General features: G+C 47.5%; 2 protein-coding genes across 4 annotated transcripts; one reads left to right on the forward strand and one right to left on the reverse strand.

The window, feature by feature from the left end:
• The first annotated feature begins 38 nt into the window (after window positions 1-38).
• Window positions 39-1924, forward strand: bida (BH3 interacting domain death agonist). Its single transcript, XM_037451635.2, has 4 exons — window positions 39-323; window positions 454-715; window positions 1051-1184; window positions 1481-1924. Exons 2-4 carry the CDS (start codon window positions 463-465, stop codon window positions 1673-1675), a joined length of 582 nt encoding a protein of 193 aa, XP_037307532.1. The 5' UTR covers window positions 39-323; window positions 454-462; the 3' UTR covers window positions 1676-1924.
• Window positions 1925-3092: 1168 nt separating this feature from the next.
• bcl2l13 (BCL2 like 13) lies at window positions 3093-14960 on the reverse strand. Of its 3 annotated transcripts, none has more exons than XM_062562806.1 (7): window positions 14801-14960; window positions 13668-13868; window positions 12289-12375; window positions 10882-11038; window positions 9938-10010; window positions 9687-9815; window positions 3093-4517 (listed from the first exon to the last, which is right to left on the reverse strand). In XM_062562806.1, the coding sequence occupies exons 2-7, from the start codon at window positions 13807-13809 to the stop codon at window positions 3555-3557; spliced, it is 1551 nt and encodes a 516-aa protein (XP_062418790.1). In that variant the 5' UTR covers window positions 13810-13868; window positions 14801-14960; the 3' UTR covers window positions 3093-3554. The 3 variants fall into 3 exon arrangements, with proteins under 3 accessions (XP_062418790.1, XP_062418791.1, XP_062418792.1); XM_062562807.1 differs by lacking the exon at window positions 14801-14960 and adding an exon at window positions 14469-14489; XM_062562808.1 differs by lacking the exons at window positions 12289-12375; window positions 13668-13868; window positions 14801-14960 and adding an exon at window positions 11158-11801.
• Window positions 14961-15121: the final 161 nt, after the last annotated feature.

Consider the following 15121-nt stretch of genomic DNA (forward strand, 5'->3'; position numbering starts at 1 on the left):
AAAACTGAGGCGATGCGCCGCGCCGTGGTGACCCGCACTGATCCTTCAGCTCGCGCAGCAGCCGGTGCTCGATGTTGCGTCGCCAGTCAACAGTTGTTTTGTAGGAAGAGCCCGAGGCTCCCGGCGAAAGAAAAGCCACCGTGAGGGACATCAGCCACACGAACAAACCACACATCTGGAGCTCTTCTAGCCTCACGTCAACGTTTTACGCGTTATGGCTAATGTAGCATTGCTGAGTTAACGTTAAGTTAGCTTTGGCTCGCGCTCTTCACTTGATGCCGTTACGTCAGCCGAGTTGTGCTTTGTAGTTGACACTCCTAAACGTGAGTCCTCCACTTTTATAATATTTTATGAGCGCGTCAGCTGACGTTGGATGACTTTTGTTTGATCGTGTCCGTGAGTGTTTTAAAAAGTACCCCCCCCCCCCCCCCCCCCCCTCCCACTCTACGGCAGTGATTATCGATGGATGCTCTGGGGGAGCAGAAAGCCGCCCTGGTGGTTTTGGCCTTCCTTCAAGCCGACTGTAAGTCTCCGGGTTACAGGAAGGAGCTCAACGCTTTGGGCGAAGACTTCCAACTGACCCGGAACATCGACCTCGGTGTCCCCGCGAGAGACGCGCCGGGAGACGGGGACCTGGAGACGGACGGCCACATAGCCAGCTGCATCACAGGTGCTCTCGGGGACATCCAGCCCTCCGTGGAGCTGCAGTGGCCCCGTGAGTTTTTGGATGGGTAACGTTAGATCTTCTCCCATCGCCCCCCCCCTCCAACAGACCAGTGAGCTGTTGCGTAGAAGTGATCGCACTTCATCACAGTCGAAGTTGTTTTCCAGTGACAGTAATGAAACTACTTGTGCCTTAAAAGCAAAGCAGGAAGTGACAGCTGTCAGCCATTTCATGTTGATCACTGTTGATGCAAACTCATATATTTTGATCATCTCATTGTATGGCTCAACAGGTCAAATGTTGGATCTAGTTTTCCAGAATATTAAAATAGTTTAAATCAAGATTCCACTAAGGTGTGCTGATTGTTTGCATAATCTTGTTTTAAGGTAACCACAATGAGGCAGAAAATCTTCAGCAGATCGCACGAGGGCTGCGAGACATCGCGGACCAGTTTGAACGCAACGTTGTGGCCGAGGCGACCGGCAACCTCAGGAGGAACATTTCGGTCTCCCCCTCTGAGGTGAGTCTGCTGCGGGCACAGGAGATGCGGATGTTGTGATGATCACTGCCTGCGATGGATAAGACTGTAGATAAGGTGCTGATTCATCTTGGGATCCATTCAGTAGGTGGATGATGGCGGTAAAAGTCCAAGTCACTAAACACATGGCTCTTTTCTGTGTAAACTGCCTTTATAGCAAAAGCTACATCCACCCTCTTTGCACCCAGTTGCCACCATGATGGTGGGACTCAAATTCAGACTCCAAACGTCAGCGTCTTCTAGACTTAAGGCGTCCGGTCCCTTCTGTTCACTTCCAGGAGTGGAAAGACCACCTGACGTGGGAGGTGCAGCGAGTGATGAGGCGGGGCGTCGGTCTGGAGCACCTGCCTCAGGAGCGCGTCGCCGTGGCCCTGGCGCTCACCCTGGTGAGGGGAGTGTGCGAGCAGACCCCTCGGCTGCTGAGGAGCCTCTTCGGCGCCGTGTTGCAGTACTTCTACCCGGCTGCGGAGTAGAAGATGGAGCGGCTGGATTGGAAAGGGGTGTCCGCTTATTTTTTTATGGCCGTTGACAGTGTACGAGTTTAGTTATTTTTTGAAAAGGGGAAATAGAAGGTTGATTTTGAGACTTGAATATCCATTAATTGATTTGTTTACTATTGCTTAAAACAGTATTTTATACTAAAAAATATCATTTTGTATTTTTTTTTTTCATGTACATTTATGCGATTACTGTGCAATTTGATTAAATCTATTTTCCCAAGATTGAGTGTGTTGATATTTTTTTCCCATGGACACTTTTACTCACCAAAACAACCACACTACAGAAAAGGTTCTCAAATATTGTTTTAATTAATCTCATCTGAAGCTCAATGTAAAATGTCATGTTTGGGGCCGTTCTTACCGTCCACCTGATGTCAGTGGGTTCCTTTTGAAAGCATGAAATCCATCATCGACACGAGTGGAAATGTTTCATCAAGCGATGTTCTAACAGTAAATTGTGAAGGTTCATAGAAAAGGTCGAGTCTTTGTTTGTTAGATATCTCGCACTGTGACGAATGTTGACTCACTAACTGCAGGTGGCTTTTATTGCTGTGTGAAATTCACGCAGAAAGTAATTTCATAGCAACACAAGTTAAAACTTACTTTGCAAACCTAATCTTTCCATCAGCTTCTCCGTTAATGTGAAACCATAAAGGAAAGTCAATGCCTTTAAGAACAAACTGACCCGATCGTCATTGGAAGGTGGTGGCAGGCAGTGTTGTGCCTGAACGCGTTCATTGAACGATAGTTCATGAACTCGTTCATATTTTGGGCGAACGTGAACTGAACGTACTGTATTAATGCCCGATGAACGTCACTGTGAACTCGTTCATTCTGGTGTCTATGAACGGCACGTTCTTTCAGGTGAACATCGTTCAAATAGGGTGCCAGATTCCTATAGAAAACACACCGTAAACGCGCCTTAACAAGTAGCGGAAAAAACATCCAATCTGGCAACACCAGCCTCCAGTGTCGCACCGCGCATGCGTCATCAAAAAAAAGAAATGTATGAAGGCGACAGCTGCGTGTAGCAAAGAGACGGCGTAATAATTTAAGAGTTTTATGAAGTTTCTTTGCAAACATTTGCACCTTAATGATAGCTGTCGGGTTTTTATTCCTTATTTAAAAAAGAGCATTCAAGCAGCATGTGTTTGAGAATGTACTGTAGGGGTGAACGCTGCAGCTGCTGCTAGTGTGGAGTGAATGGACAGCAACATTAAAGCAACAATCCCCTTAATGCTAATGTCAACCCTGGTTGGATAAGGATTCAAAACTGGATATGAAGATGAAATCTGATGCATAGCTTCAGTGTTAAAACTGATAAAATAATTGCAGTCTGTGGTTCTGGGCTGTGGCAATAATTTTGAAAAATAATAAGCTTGCAGCAACATATGGGAAAAAAAGAACTGAACTAGTTTATGTAGAAATTGAAGTTTCCCAACACTGGTGGCAGGACTCTGGTACATTACAAGTGGAGTAAAACGCAGAAAACTAGAAAGAAAAATGGATGTGACTTCGCTGTGTGGAAAGGGAGGAAACGATTTGTCTCACTGGAAGTGGAATGGTGGACTTTGAGGGTGTGAGCAGTGAGGACAAACTCCGAGACAGGCTGAGAGGAGAAAAACACCAGGAGGAAGGAGCATGATCAATCGCTTCGTTGGAGTCACAGTAGTCAGGATGTGCATGAGGTGACGTCTCGGTTCCGTAGGGGCCATTTTTACAAATTAAAAAACCTTTCATTTAGTCAGCCCAACACAACTTAGTAAGAAGAGCCCCACCACGTGTGTACTAATACATTTATTTCTACCTCAACATTGTGTAATTTACATTCTTTAACCCTGGATGAGATTCTCTACTTCCTCCGGTAGCTCATGACACCGTATGTCAACACGCCAGCGAGCACCACCAATGCAGCGCCTCCGCAAAGCATCGCTTGCAGCCCGGATTCGGGTTCCGGCTGCGTCGGGGGATCCTCGGCTGGGGGCTCCGCAGGGGCCACTAAGGCCTCTGCGAGAAGAAGCTCACCCGGCGCGGCCTCTCGTTCTGGTTCTGGCTCCTCTGGTCGGGCAGCCACCGCGACAGGCTCCGCCTCCCGTTCCTGTTCGGAAGCGGCTTCCGAGATGGCAATGGGAGCTGCCGGGGTTTCCTTGGCTACAGACAGGGGGGCCGCGTCAGAGGGTACCAGGGCGGTTTCGGCAGCCAGTTGTGTTTCTGGCTCAGGCGCCGGTTCTACCGCAGCAACGGATAACGCTGCTGCTGCTGCTGCTTCGGGCTCCAAGGAGACGAGGGACGGCTCCGCCGACAAGCTTGCGGGCGCCTCCATTACGACGGGCTCCTCCAATGAGAGTAGGGAGGCCGGATCCGCCGCGTCCCCCCCAAACTCCTCCCTGAGCTCGGCCAGCTCGCTCTCCGTGCCCAACACGCTCAGCATGCTCTCGTCTATCGCCCCGACCTCGCCGCCCTCGTCGAGCAGCTCGGCGTCCTCGCGCTCCACGTGCACGATGTCGGAGTTGGAGGAGTTGTTCTCGCTGCGCTCCTCGGCCAGAGCCGCGCCCTCGTTGCTGTCCAGGCTCTTGACGTCCTCGGGGTCCATCGCGCCGACCTGCGCCCACGACTCGTGGCCGGCCAGAGAAACGGGAAGGCTCTCCGTCTGCCAGGAGCTCTGCTCACTGCCGTTGTCTCCCGTGCACAGCAGCGAGGAGGGGGGGCTGAGCTGGTCGGGATGCTGATCCCCCGAGAGGATGTAAATGTCGTTGCTGTCTTCGATGCAGGCAGCGCCTCGGTCCTCCTCGGGCTCGAGGTTGAAGATCTCACCCTGGGGCGGACAGAAGGGGACAAGGGGAGTCAACACTGTGCTAAAGTGTTTTTTTGCATCTGTGGGCGCAACATGGAGCTTTATTTAATCCCCCACCATCTCTAATTTAGATAATGCCATAGCCAAAAAAGGTTCTAAAGTCACATCTCCAGGGTGGCAGTCCACCTGTGACACTGCACTGCTTCACACCTTATGTTGGCCTCGTATCGCCACCTAGTGGCTCACAGATTAATCAACAATAGATCTAGAGCCATCTGCCAGCCTCTTCTATTACATAACGCACACTTCTCATATGGTCATACGCAAGAGGTCGGCTCGCTGAAGCAAAAACTATTTCAATTAATCAAAAAGGTAGTCGGCTGGAATAAATACATCTATTTTTTGCCTAGGCTACTTTTAATGTCACTATTTCATATAACTGCAGCAACAAAAACATGAGGGGTCACATGAGAGAATACATTTTGCTGACTGTGCATTGATGTGACGCAGAATTCACAGTATAAAGCCCACAAATAGGCTGGCGGGTGTTCACCATGAGCAGAAAGGAACCGGACACATCACGACGTGCTCACCGTCTCGACGTGGGAATATAGAGGCTAATGACACCTGCTCTCACATGTGTAAAGGTTGTGTGCTACACTTGAATCTTGCATTTGAGCAGCTTTGTGCGGCTGCTCTTCTACCCAGCTGTGCTTTGAGGTTGGATGAGAACTTCAGCATGCTGTTAACAGGCTGGCGTTTAGCATGTATTCAGCATTTAGCTTTGGTTCATGTCATATATATGAGCTTTGGTATTTGGTCATAAACCTGAAGAACTAGACAAAGTAAATTAATTAATTAATCTGATGTACTTCTCTCTACAAAACGTCACAGCAACCTATGCAATTTCTGTTGAGATATTCCCCTTAAAACCAAAAATGTGTAGTTCAATGTGGCCTTGGAGGAAAAGCCAGGGGAACATAAATGTCTGTCGGCTTCATCCTCTGGGGACCATGAATGTCCAGATAAAGATTCATGCCAATCGATCCAATACTTGCAAAGGCAGTTCAGTCTGGATTAAAGCGGTGGGCTGATTGTTAGCAAAGACTAAATAGGCACAAAGAGACAAACAAATGCTGAAAGTAGGTTTGGGTTTACGTTAAAAAAAAATGCACCTGCACCACGGATAATACCGAGCTCCCCTGGGGAGCAGGCGACTGTCATGTTTCTATGCACGTCACAGAGGTGTCACCTGAACGCACGGGATGCAGACAAAGAGGGGGACAGACAGAGGTCACACCGGGGTTTGATGTACGAGTGCAGCAGACTGAAAGGTCCCACTCAGCCTCTTTGGAAAACATGATGAAATGTTCTGATGTTCTTCACACAGCGCTATTGACTGACAAATTTGTATCTGACCCACACACACACACACACTGCGAGAAGGCGTACAGCATGGAAATGATTATTGACCTGTGTGAATGGAACTGATAAATGAAACGGGGAAGCTGTGAAGGTCTCTTCCTAACAAGGACACTACGTTGGTGCAACGGTCGCCGAACATGGCGAGGCAGAGCGGAGATTAAATCTCACAGCGCTGCGCTGTTATCCAACATTTGCTCTTTGCATAAGCCGATTTGCATGTGGGAGAGACAAAGTGTTTCACGAAACCCTTGGCCTCAGGAAATAAAAAAAGGTTGCCAATGGCATACAGGAACATCATCCGCAGGGCTTCGCTGCATTTAGTTTGACGTTAACGCCGCGAAAAACAAAAAAACAAACATGCGCCAACCATAAACAACTTGTTGCATAACTTTTCCACCTATTTAATTATCGTCGTTGGAGAAGAACAACGTGCGGCTAATCAAAAAAAGTCAATACCATAACAAAGCATAAATCCTTATTACACACCTGAAGGTATTCTCACACTTAGTCCCTCTTTAACGCTGCACGTTGCTCCTCTGGGTGTTGTTGTGTTGTGTTGTGGGGCGTCTCCCACAGTCCTTCACCCAAAGGCAAGCGCACAGTAAACGGGTTCACATTCCTGCTGTGAAGGCGCGGGGTGCACAGTTTACTTCACAGTGACACAACACCAGGCGGTTACCACACAGCCGCCCCGCCCCAGAGGACTCTCACAAAAAAAAAAACCAAACGGTCTCTAAATAAACTCCCTTTAGGGAGACGAAGGTAGGCTCCACATTCTTGTGACGGTTACAAATACCTTGCTGCACCGCCATGCTGCTGCTTCCAAACATGAGTGGTTTTATACAATCGACCAGATGCCAAACCCACGAGAGTACCAAACACACCAGGTTTCAAAGTTTCTTTGATACTTGAAAATCCCTTTTGGGATAATATTTTCACGTGGTAGTGTCCTCTAGACATGTGTGAGGATTATGTCATCGCTGGTCCTGACAGACAGGCGTTGAGGTCACAGCTGACAGAGAGCGACCACTGGACGGCTCGTCAGCATCCATTTGTACCGTCAATGCCCTTTCACACTCGGATACTACAAAAACCCTTTTCTTTTTTTTAAAATGCTAATGCCGTCTCCATCAGTCCAGGAGACCACCAATCCCACTTCTTCATCCCCCCCCAATAAAAGCTATACACACCCTTAAATGCATTATTTTCCTACGATTGAAGCTTTTTACTTAACAATGGAAAAGAAAATACTGCTGATTTTTTTTTTTGTGGAGAGTGACGCGAGGACGAAGAGGGATAAGCAGCCGTGTTTAGACCTGGGCCAGCTGCTGCTGATGTGAAAGTGGGCCAGTCTAACCCCTGGTGACGATGTATTCAGAAGATTAGGAGTTATTTTTTTGGGGGGGGGCTTCCTCAGGCTACAGCAGCACTCTACTCTGGTCAAGTCTCGTACGAAAGCATTGGCACAGTGATGCACGTGTTCCTGCCCCCCCGCTGACATGTGGTGCTTACATAACACGAGGGTGAAGAACCGTTCCGATGTGCAGGATGTGGCGCGACGTGACGCGGCAGCCCTTGAAGCACCTAAATGTCATCACTGCACCGTCGCCACCTTGGCAACAACAACAGCTGACGTCAGACTGAGGGCATGCACAGCGCGCTTTGCCTTTTAAGATGTGCCGCTTTGACTATCAAATTCACAGCAGTACAACAATACACAGACTCCGTTTTCCCGTTCTCTTGCCGTAACGGTCAGTGCGCCACTTTCAAACGTCAGGAGTCACGTCACATCACACTCACAACGACGGGTACGGGTGAAATGGCTGTTGTGCACACTCGGCTCTCGTCCAGGAGTTTTCACTGAGGGACAAAGGTCTGACTCCTTGGCAGGAAAGAGACCATACAGAGACACGTTCGTAAATACATACATACATACATACAACCCAGAGAGCGACCTAAATACAAGTTCTTCCCTTTCTTCATTTTAGAGTCTGTTTCTCCATGGAGGCCATTTTCTTTTCGCTCATTTACCCCATTGCAATCTGTCGTCCCCCTACCTGCCCCGGGCTGTGCACTGTCTGTGGGCTGCTGGTTTTGTTCCTGCCAAATGAAGTGTACAGCACATTAAGGTCATAATAATCCTTATTGTGTTCGGATGTAACCAACGATGGCATGATGAGTGGCCGCCTGATCGAGCAACTTCACTGGAAATTGACCACGCTGGAACTAGTCTGTGCAGTCAAGACCGCTTTGTGTCGCTTCAAACAACGAATGGTGTAATAAATAAATTAATAAATGTGATGAATACAATAAACACATTTTTGCTCTATCTTCTCTAAAAAGTAGTACTAAAAAGTATAAAGGTACTTGATGTTCCTCGTTTAGTAGCAATCAATACACATTTTCTATTGTACTACAATAATAATAAATATACACGTACAGTATGATCACATAAAATAAGAACTAGCCCTGCACACATTAATAGAGTGGAGAGAGACACTCGGCCCAGAGTTAGCCCTCTTTCTCGGAATTACAACTTGCACGCAAAATCCGTCCAGACCAATGAGCTCCCTCTGGAGCAGCTTCAGCATCACAAACCAACCTGCCTCCACGAGAAGTCTCGGGTCCCGGAGTCTTTCGGACGGACCGTGGAGCGGACGCAGAAAGGCAAGTGTGCTGGCAGGCAGCTGTCGAACCAATGGAGGTTTCACTTCCTTCTCCGTGCCCACCCCCTTTCTCTTGCCCCTCCTCCTTTGTATTCCCGCCCCTCCTCCTTTGTATTCCCTCCCCTCCTACCGGCGGTTTCTCCACCCCCTCCCCTCCTGTCTCTCCAGCCCGCCATCGCAGATACTCAGCCGGTCATCCCCGGTGACCTGACGCAGAGTGAGACCTTTGCTTTGTTTTGGAGCATTATATTCAGAGCATCAGGACAATGAGGCAATGACGACAGCAGTGGTTAACGTAAGTCATGTGACCCATAGTCCATCGGCCATGTTCATCGGGAGCCATCTGTGTTCCACTTATTACAACATAAATGCTCGCCGATGTAATAGAAAAAGCACATCTATTTTTAAATGAAGCTGCAAAAGTTGACAATAAGCAGAGCAACGCCATTAATAAACACGATTGATATAATGCTCACTCATTCAATGCGTTCACGAGTAAACAGCACTGCAGCTGCTTTATAGCAGGTTGTTCTCCCAATGAGGACATGTCAGTTGCAGCTTGCATAGCATAAATGCAAACTGCCAAGATGATTGGTCAGCTCAAATCAGAGGTCATGTTGTAGGGTCGTTAAATATGCTTAATTCAAGATCCGAGGAATTTCTATAGCCGCAAACTATTTGCCATGTAAAGATATGCTGGAGAAATGGTGTCCTCAGCAAAGTATGAAATCACGAGGCACGTGACGGGCATGCATGTTGGTGCACGAGTCCCGGTGTGTTGTGCCCTAGTGGCTCTCTAACAGCAGCCACTCGGCACTGCGCTCATAAGGCGGTAAAACGGCAGCTTTGTACGTCTTATATTGCAATAAAAATAATAATAAGTAGTGGGTTCTCTTGGGTATAAAACATCTGTACAAGTAACTCACTCATGCCCTCATCAGGAAATTCTGAGTTCTGCACATCTCATTATATAATATCCAAGCATGGTTCATGTGAATGACAAAGAAGTATTTTGACTTCCAGGTGAACAAATATTAAATAAAACAGAAGGCATTTAATGAGTGTCTTCAATTGTTCGCTGAAAGACAAAGAAACTCACCCATCCTCCTTGCTGGATGATGTAAGCAGCTTCTTCCTCCTCCAGGAAGCGCATGCCCAGATTCAACAGAGCCGTCAGTGACTGGCCTTTGCTTTGCAAAGCCTCGAGTAGCACTAAAGGTACTAGCACCTGGGAGAGGGGAGTAGGTGGGGGTCGGAGGCGTGGAAAAGAAACATACGGATGACAGAGGTCATTAACATCTGAAATAGAAGATTAAATGTCTTTCATGGAAGTCCCCTAAGACGACTCACCTTGCTCCAGCCTCCCTGTGTGTGTGCCGAGAGATCCTGTGTTGTAACTCTGAATCTCTGGTAGTCCAGAGGCCTGAAAACACACACCACAATCAGGTTTGTACAACTTAACATCCAAGTGAGGATCTAAAACATGTGGGCAAATTGCAAATACATGTGTCAATCTCTTCAAACGCTTATCCGGGGTTCACTAGCTCCGACTGGAGGATCCCAAGGTGTTTCGGGGCCAGTGTGGGGATAGAATCCCCCCCCCCCCCCCCCCCCAGTCTAGGGTCTTCCCCCGAGGCCTCTTCCCAGCGGGCGTGTGTGCTCACAGGGCTAACCAATGGACACTTGTGCACACTAGCTGGGGATGCCTTGCCCCCCACCTTTGGATTTGCTGCTGATCATCAAAGCTTTGGCTGCATGTCCATCACCTGTGAGCATTATCAGTCAGAGTGACCTCACCTTTCTAAAAGATGCCTGAACTTTTCAACGCTCTCCGGTTTTAAAAAGTAGAAACCAATGTGTGTATTTGTGTGAGTGGAAAAATGTGGGTTATGACAATAAATTCAAGCAAAAGCTCGTTATCTTGTCCAATTGGAACTCATTCAGAGTTAAATACAATCCTTTCAATCCATTTTCGTGCAAAACGGTCCTTTTGGCCCTGAAGGTTCAGGAGTTCACCGAGGAGAAAATGAAATAAACAGCCGCTCGTCAACATTGACTTTGTCATTCCTATGAGATTGTAACTCTCCCACTGTGGACACGCACTATTCAACATGTGAATACAGTGGGGAAAATGTGATTAGTATTGAAGAGCGTCGCCGCTGAGCTGACTCCCGATATTCTGCTCTTGGGTGAAAAACTAAGCGCCAATCATCCCGAATCCACACTAGCACTGACGGGAAAAATAAACTTATTTCCGATGATTAGTGATGAAAGCCAGAGAGGAGCACACTGACCCTGCGAGGAGTGTGTCTACAGCTGCTGCCAGGTGTGCGTCGAGCTCGGCGGCCACGCGGTCTCCCATCGCGGCGAGGCAGTCTTCGATCGACGCCTCTGGGACGCCGGGGTGAAACACCGGCGACGTGTGCCGGTCGAAGCCCGACGTGGAAAGAGCTAAGAACACACGGAGCACAGGAGGGGGGGGGGTCGGATCTCTCACATGGGGTTCATTTTTGATGGAATTACTTCCACGGCCCCAAAAAAAACAGAAAGCTTTAGAAACATTTGCGCACCTCCTGATGATAACTCCAAAGGTCGTTCATGGGACCACAGTAGAGCTCAAAACGCTCGGGGGTGGGGTGGGGGGGGGGTGGTTCAGGCAACGGGGCCTCAGCTGTAATCAGTTGGAACGAATTGTGTTCTTCCCACGTATATACGGAGGACTGTGGGGCGACGGGAAAGAAGACAACGCAAGACGAGAAACACGTCCTTTATGGTCTGTGCCTAGAAAATCAGAACCGTGGTACCAACCCAGAGCGAGTGACCTTGCCTCTTTGCGCTCTTAAGAGAACTCAAAAGGTTACACACACACACACACACACACACCTTTCCCATGAGCGGGGGAAGGGTCCTCGGGAGACAAGAAAGCTGCGGTGATGTAAAGAAGCCAAAGTTGTCTTTCCCTGCATACATTTCATGTTGTACTTTGACCTCCTCCACACAAGGGAAACAACTGTTTGGACAAAGAGAAGCCGGTGTTCTACAATATTGAGGTTTATGTAGGCTTTCTTTTACCCATCTGTACCTTGAATTATGATATTTGTGGTTGGAATATATATAGCTGCACTAAAATTTCAACTCAGAACCATATCTACAGGTGAAACTCGAAAAATTAGAATATCGTGCAAAAGCTCATTCTTTCAGTAATTCAACTTAAAAGGTGAAACTAATATATTATATAGACTCATTACATGCAAAGTGAGATATTTCAAATATCTCACTTTGCATGTAATGAGTCTATATAATATATTAGTTTGTGTGTGTGTATATATATATATATACACACACACACACACACACACACACACATTACACACTAATATATTAGTTTCACTTTTTAAGTTGAATTACTGAAAGTAATGAGCTTTTGCACGATATTCTAATTTTGAGTTTCACCTGTACTTTCTCTAATATATTAAGGAGACTTGACTCCTTAATGGTTAACTTAAAATCAGAGACCCTCATACTTACTTAGTACAGTTTTTTAACTAACAGCGGACGGATCACTACAACCCCTCCTCTCCAACCCCCACACCCCTCCCTTCGTCAGCCGTTTGCCCAACTACTCCCCCCCCTTAAAGTTGGAAACCTAAGGAAACACTAGTGTGTGTGTGTGTGTGTGTGTGTGCGTGCGTGCGCTTTACATGCAGCGATTTCATCATCCAGATGTCTCAGCTCTTCCTCGTGTTCCCTTATCACTGTGCGCCTCTCCCTCTCGTGTTGGCCGTCTCCTGCGAGAGATAAACACATGACAGATGAATCAACGGTCTCTCTCGCTCTATCACACACGAACAGGCGGACTGCTCACAAAGACTCTACACAAATACTAGACAACCACAACAAAAACTCTTGTGCGTGAACATACTATTTTTGTGGCCTTAGGTACCACCAATAGCAAGGCGGAAATGACAGGAAGGAAAAGGGAGACCCCCCTTTTCCCCCCCCATTCTGTCTGTGTCCCTGCAGCTCATACATGAACACCCTGAGGGGAACTGTTGGTTTTTCCCGGGCTTCTTGCCGCGTCAGCATTCAGTCAGACAGCCAACGAGCCAACTATTCCGCGTGGGCTCGTTGGCGTGTGAGTTATCCTGCAGTGATTACACTGGACAGCCTGTCAGAAATTGGACCCGGTCAAGCGGAAAGCCGGGATCACCCTTCTCCGCCCATTCTGAGCACGCACAAAACAACTATGCCTCGCTTTTGTTTTTCTTGCTCATTATGCCAACATGTTTTTTTCTCAGATCTTTGCTGGTCCCTGTGACAGAGGGAATGACACGCATGGCCTACAAAAATGTCCTCCCTGCAAAACTCTCTTTCCTTCCAAAAGTTTGTCCCTGTGTAACCAATGAGATGCATTTCATCACATGGCCTCGCTGTGGCACAAAGCAGGTCTCTATTTGCACATAGACGGATTGAAGAATTTCAAATGTGGCATATCGAAATGTGTCAACGAGGTCAAAAAGCACTGTTGTGTGTTTTAGCATGCTGGGTGTACAAGGGGCAGAAGTGACTACGGCATGCTGCAAGCCCGAGGGCCTGGTGCAACAGGCTATAAAAGCCTCTGTAAAGAAAGAGCAGTCTCCCATACTTTGGGACACCATATTGAAAGCATTGTGGCCTCACGTATCATCTATTTGTTTACGCGCAGTGGGTACTTTCTAAGCGCCCGGATTGGTGGCCACAACAGTCTCTGCGTGTGCCAATGCTACTGAAGGCTAAATTGAGCAAGAAAACAGGTGGCAGCCGGCCTGCACAACCGGGATATTTGTAGTTACTGCCCTGTGCTCAAGTGCATTCAACTCTATTTGCGTACTGTGTGAAAGCACGTCTGGGGTTTGCTTAAAGATATGTGTGACACACGAACGACATGCAGGCCCCGTGGAGAGCAGGGTGTCCTTGACAGTACGTCCCATCAGCGAGAATGGCCATTTTAATAACCGCCTTTACAGCAACACATCACGTCAGGTCACAATTAGGAGCGCAAAGATCATTTAGCCACTAATCTAAAGCCCTTTCTTCACACCTTGAGAAATGATCAGAGGGTGTGATCTCCCAACAGGCAGCATGGCCAGGTAGTTGAGCACGATGTACTTGGTTTCATAATGGAAACCCTCCGGCACAGAGGCAGTGATGGAGGCAGAAGAGGTGGGGCCCGAGGTAGACATTGAACAGACTTCAGACTCTCAGGCATACGAGTGGTTACAGTCAAAGCTGGACGTCTCACCTGAGGAAAATCAGAGCCAGGAGGAAAAAGTGTTTTTAGTTTTTACACATCACACTCAACAGTTCTGATTACATCTGTAAAATAGCTGCTAGGTGGGTAAATGTCCCACTTAGTGTGATCACACGCGAAAAATTATCAATGTGCAACGTCGACCTGGTTACTCCCCCATCTCGCAAATGGGGGAGGGGGGTGTGAATTGATCACCAATGCTCTGTGCCTCTGGGACTGCACGGCTGACCCTACGAAAAACACAGAGGTCGATAGAGCCAAGACACGTTTATCTCTAAATCGGTACTTCAACTCGCATGCGGTGTACAGAAGGGGGGTTGGAAATGGCAGAGTGTGGCTTTACTAAACTTGTATTAAATGGAAGTTCAAGCTCAGCTCACATCGTAGCCCAGAGACGAGTTAACATCATGCGCACCAAAAGTGAAAAGATCGTCAAGTTCGACTTATTAACAAAAACACTTTCCGGATTGAACTGTCAAAATAAAACCTCTCACCGCCGAGCTGGAATTCCCGAACCGTGTAATACCAGCGCGAGTGCGGTCAGATAACTAGTGGATAACTAATATTACCAGTTAAAATAAAAAGCACTACCTTTATCCTGCATACTTCCAAAGTGACAGCATGGCTGCAGCCGACTGACGTCAGGACACGATAGCGTCATTCCGTTACTACATGAAGGGACTTGTGTCTCTTTAGATAATTAACTATTAGGGTACTGTCACTTGACATATTCAATGTTGGTATTTGTATGCAACGCTAACAAAGTACCTTTTTGGTCGTTTTCGCCCAAACACCTTCGCACACATTCAACTTGTCAACGTATTAGCTAGCTTAACGTTAACGTTTCACGTCCAAGATGCTATTCCGGAGATGCAAAACTTCCATTCAACTTCCATTAAGCCAAACTAGAGTCGACTTCTTACCGTCCTTGACCAAAGGCAAACTGCTGCTGACAAACGACAGGGAGAATGGAAATATTCGACACAGTTGATGAAGCAGTAATTAGAGCAGACCACCACTGTCAGAGAACAGCGGCGCTAGGACAGCGTGTGCTCCGAACGCTACACAAGCTAGCGGCAATACACCACTGCTTTTCCTGTCAGAACCTTCAAAATAAAGCACGCATCAGTGAAGTTCGGCGGAACTTTCGGAAGCGACAATGCTGTGCTCGATATATCCGTAATATGTATCATTCGTATAACCATAACTAACTTTGTGGTCATTGAATATGTGCTACATACCAT

Source organism: Pungitius pungitius, chromosome 6 (assembly GCF_949316345.1).
Source record: "Pungitius pungitius chromosome 6, fPunPun2.1, whole genome shotgun sequence".
NCBI classification, from domain to species: domain Eukaryota; kingdom Metazoa; phylum Chordata; class Actinopteri; order Perciformes; family Gasterosteidae; genus Pungitius; species Pungitius pungitius.

What these genes read in the sequence shown, in the direction of transcription:
- bida (XM_037451635.2), top strand. Translation starts at nt 463, where the DNA reads ATGGATGCTCTGGGGGAGCAGAAAGCCGCCCTGGTGGTTTTGGCCTTC. An exon ending in CGTGGAGCTGCAGTGGCCCC is followed by an intron (nt 716 to 1,050) that starts GTGAGTTTTTGG and finishes TCTTGTTTTAAG; the next exon opens with GTAACCACAATGAGGCAGAA. An exon ending in TTTCGGTCTCCCCCTCTGAG is followed by an intron (nt 1,185 to 1,480) that starts GTGAGTCTGCTG and finishes GTTCACTTCCAG; the next exon opens with GAGTGGAAAGACCACCTGAC.
- bcl2l13 (XM_062562806.1), bottom strand. Translation starts at nt 13,809, where the DNA reads ATGTCTACCTCGGGCCCCACCTCTTCTGCCTCCATCACTGCCTCTGTG. An exon ending in GGATGATGAAATCGCTGCAT is followed by an intron (nt 11,039 to 12,288) that starts GTAAAGCGCACG and finishes GTGTGTTCTTAG; the next exon opens with CTCTTTCCACGTCGGGCTTC. An exon ending in TCATCCAGCAAGGAGGATGG is followed by an intron (nt 4,518 to 9,686) that starts GTGAGTTTCTTT and finishes TGTCCGCCCCAG; the next exon opens with GGTGAGATCTTCAACCTCGA.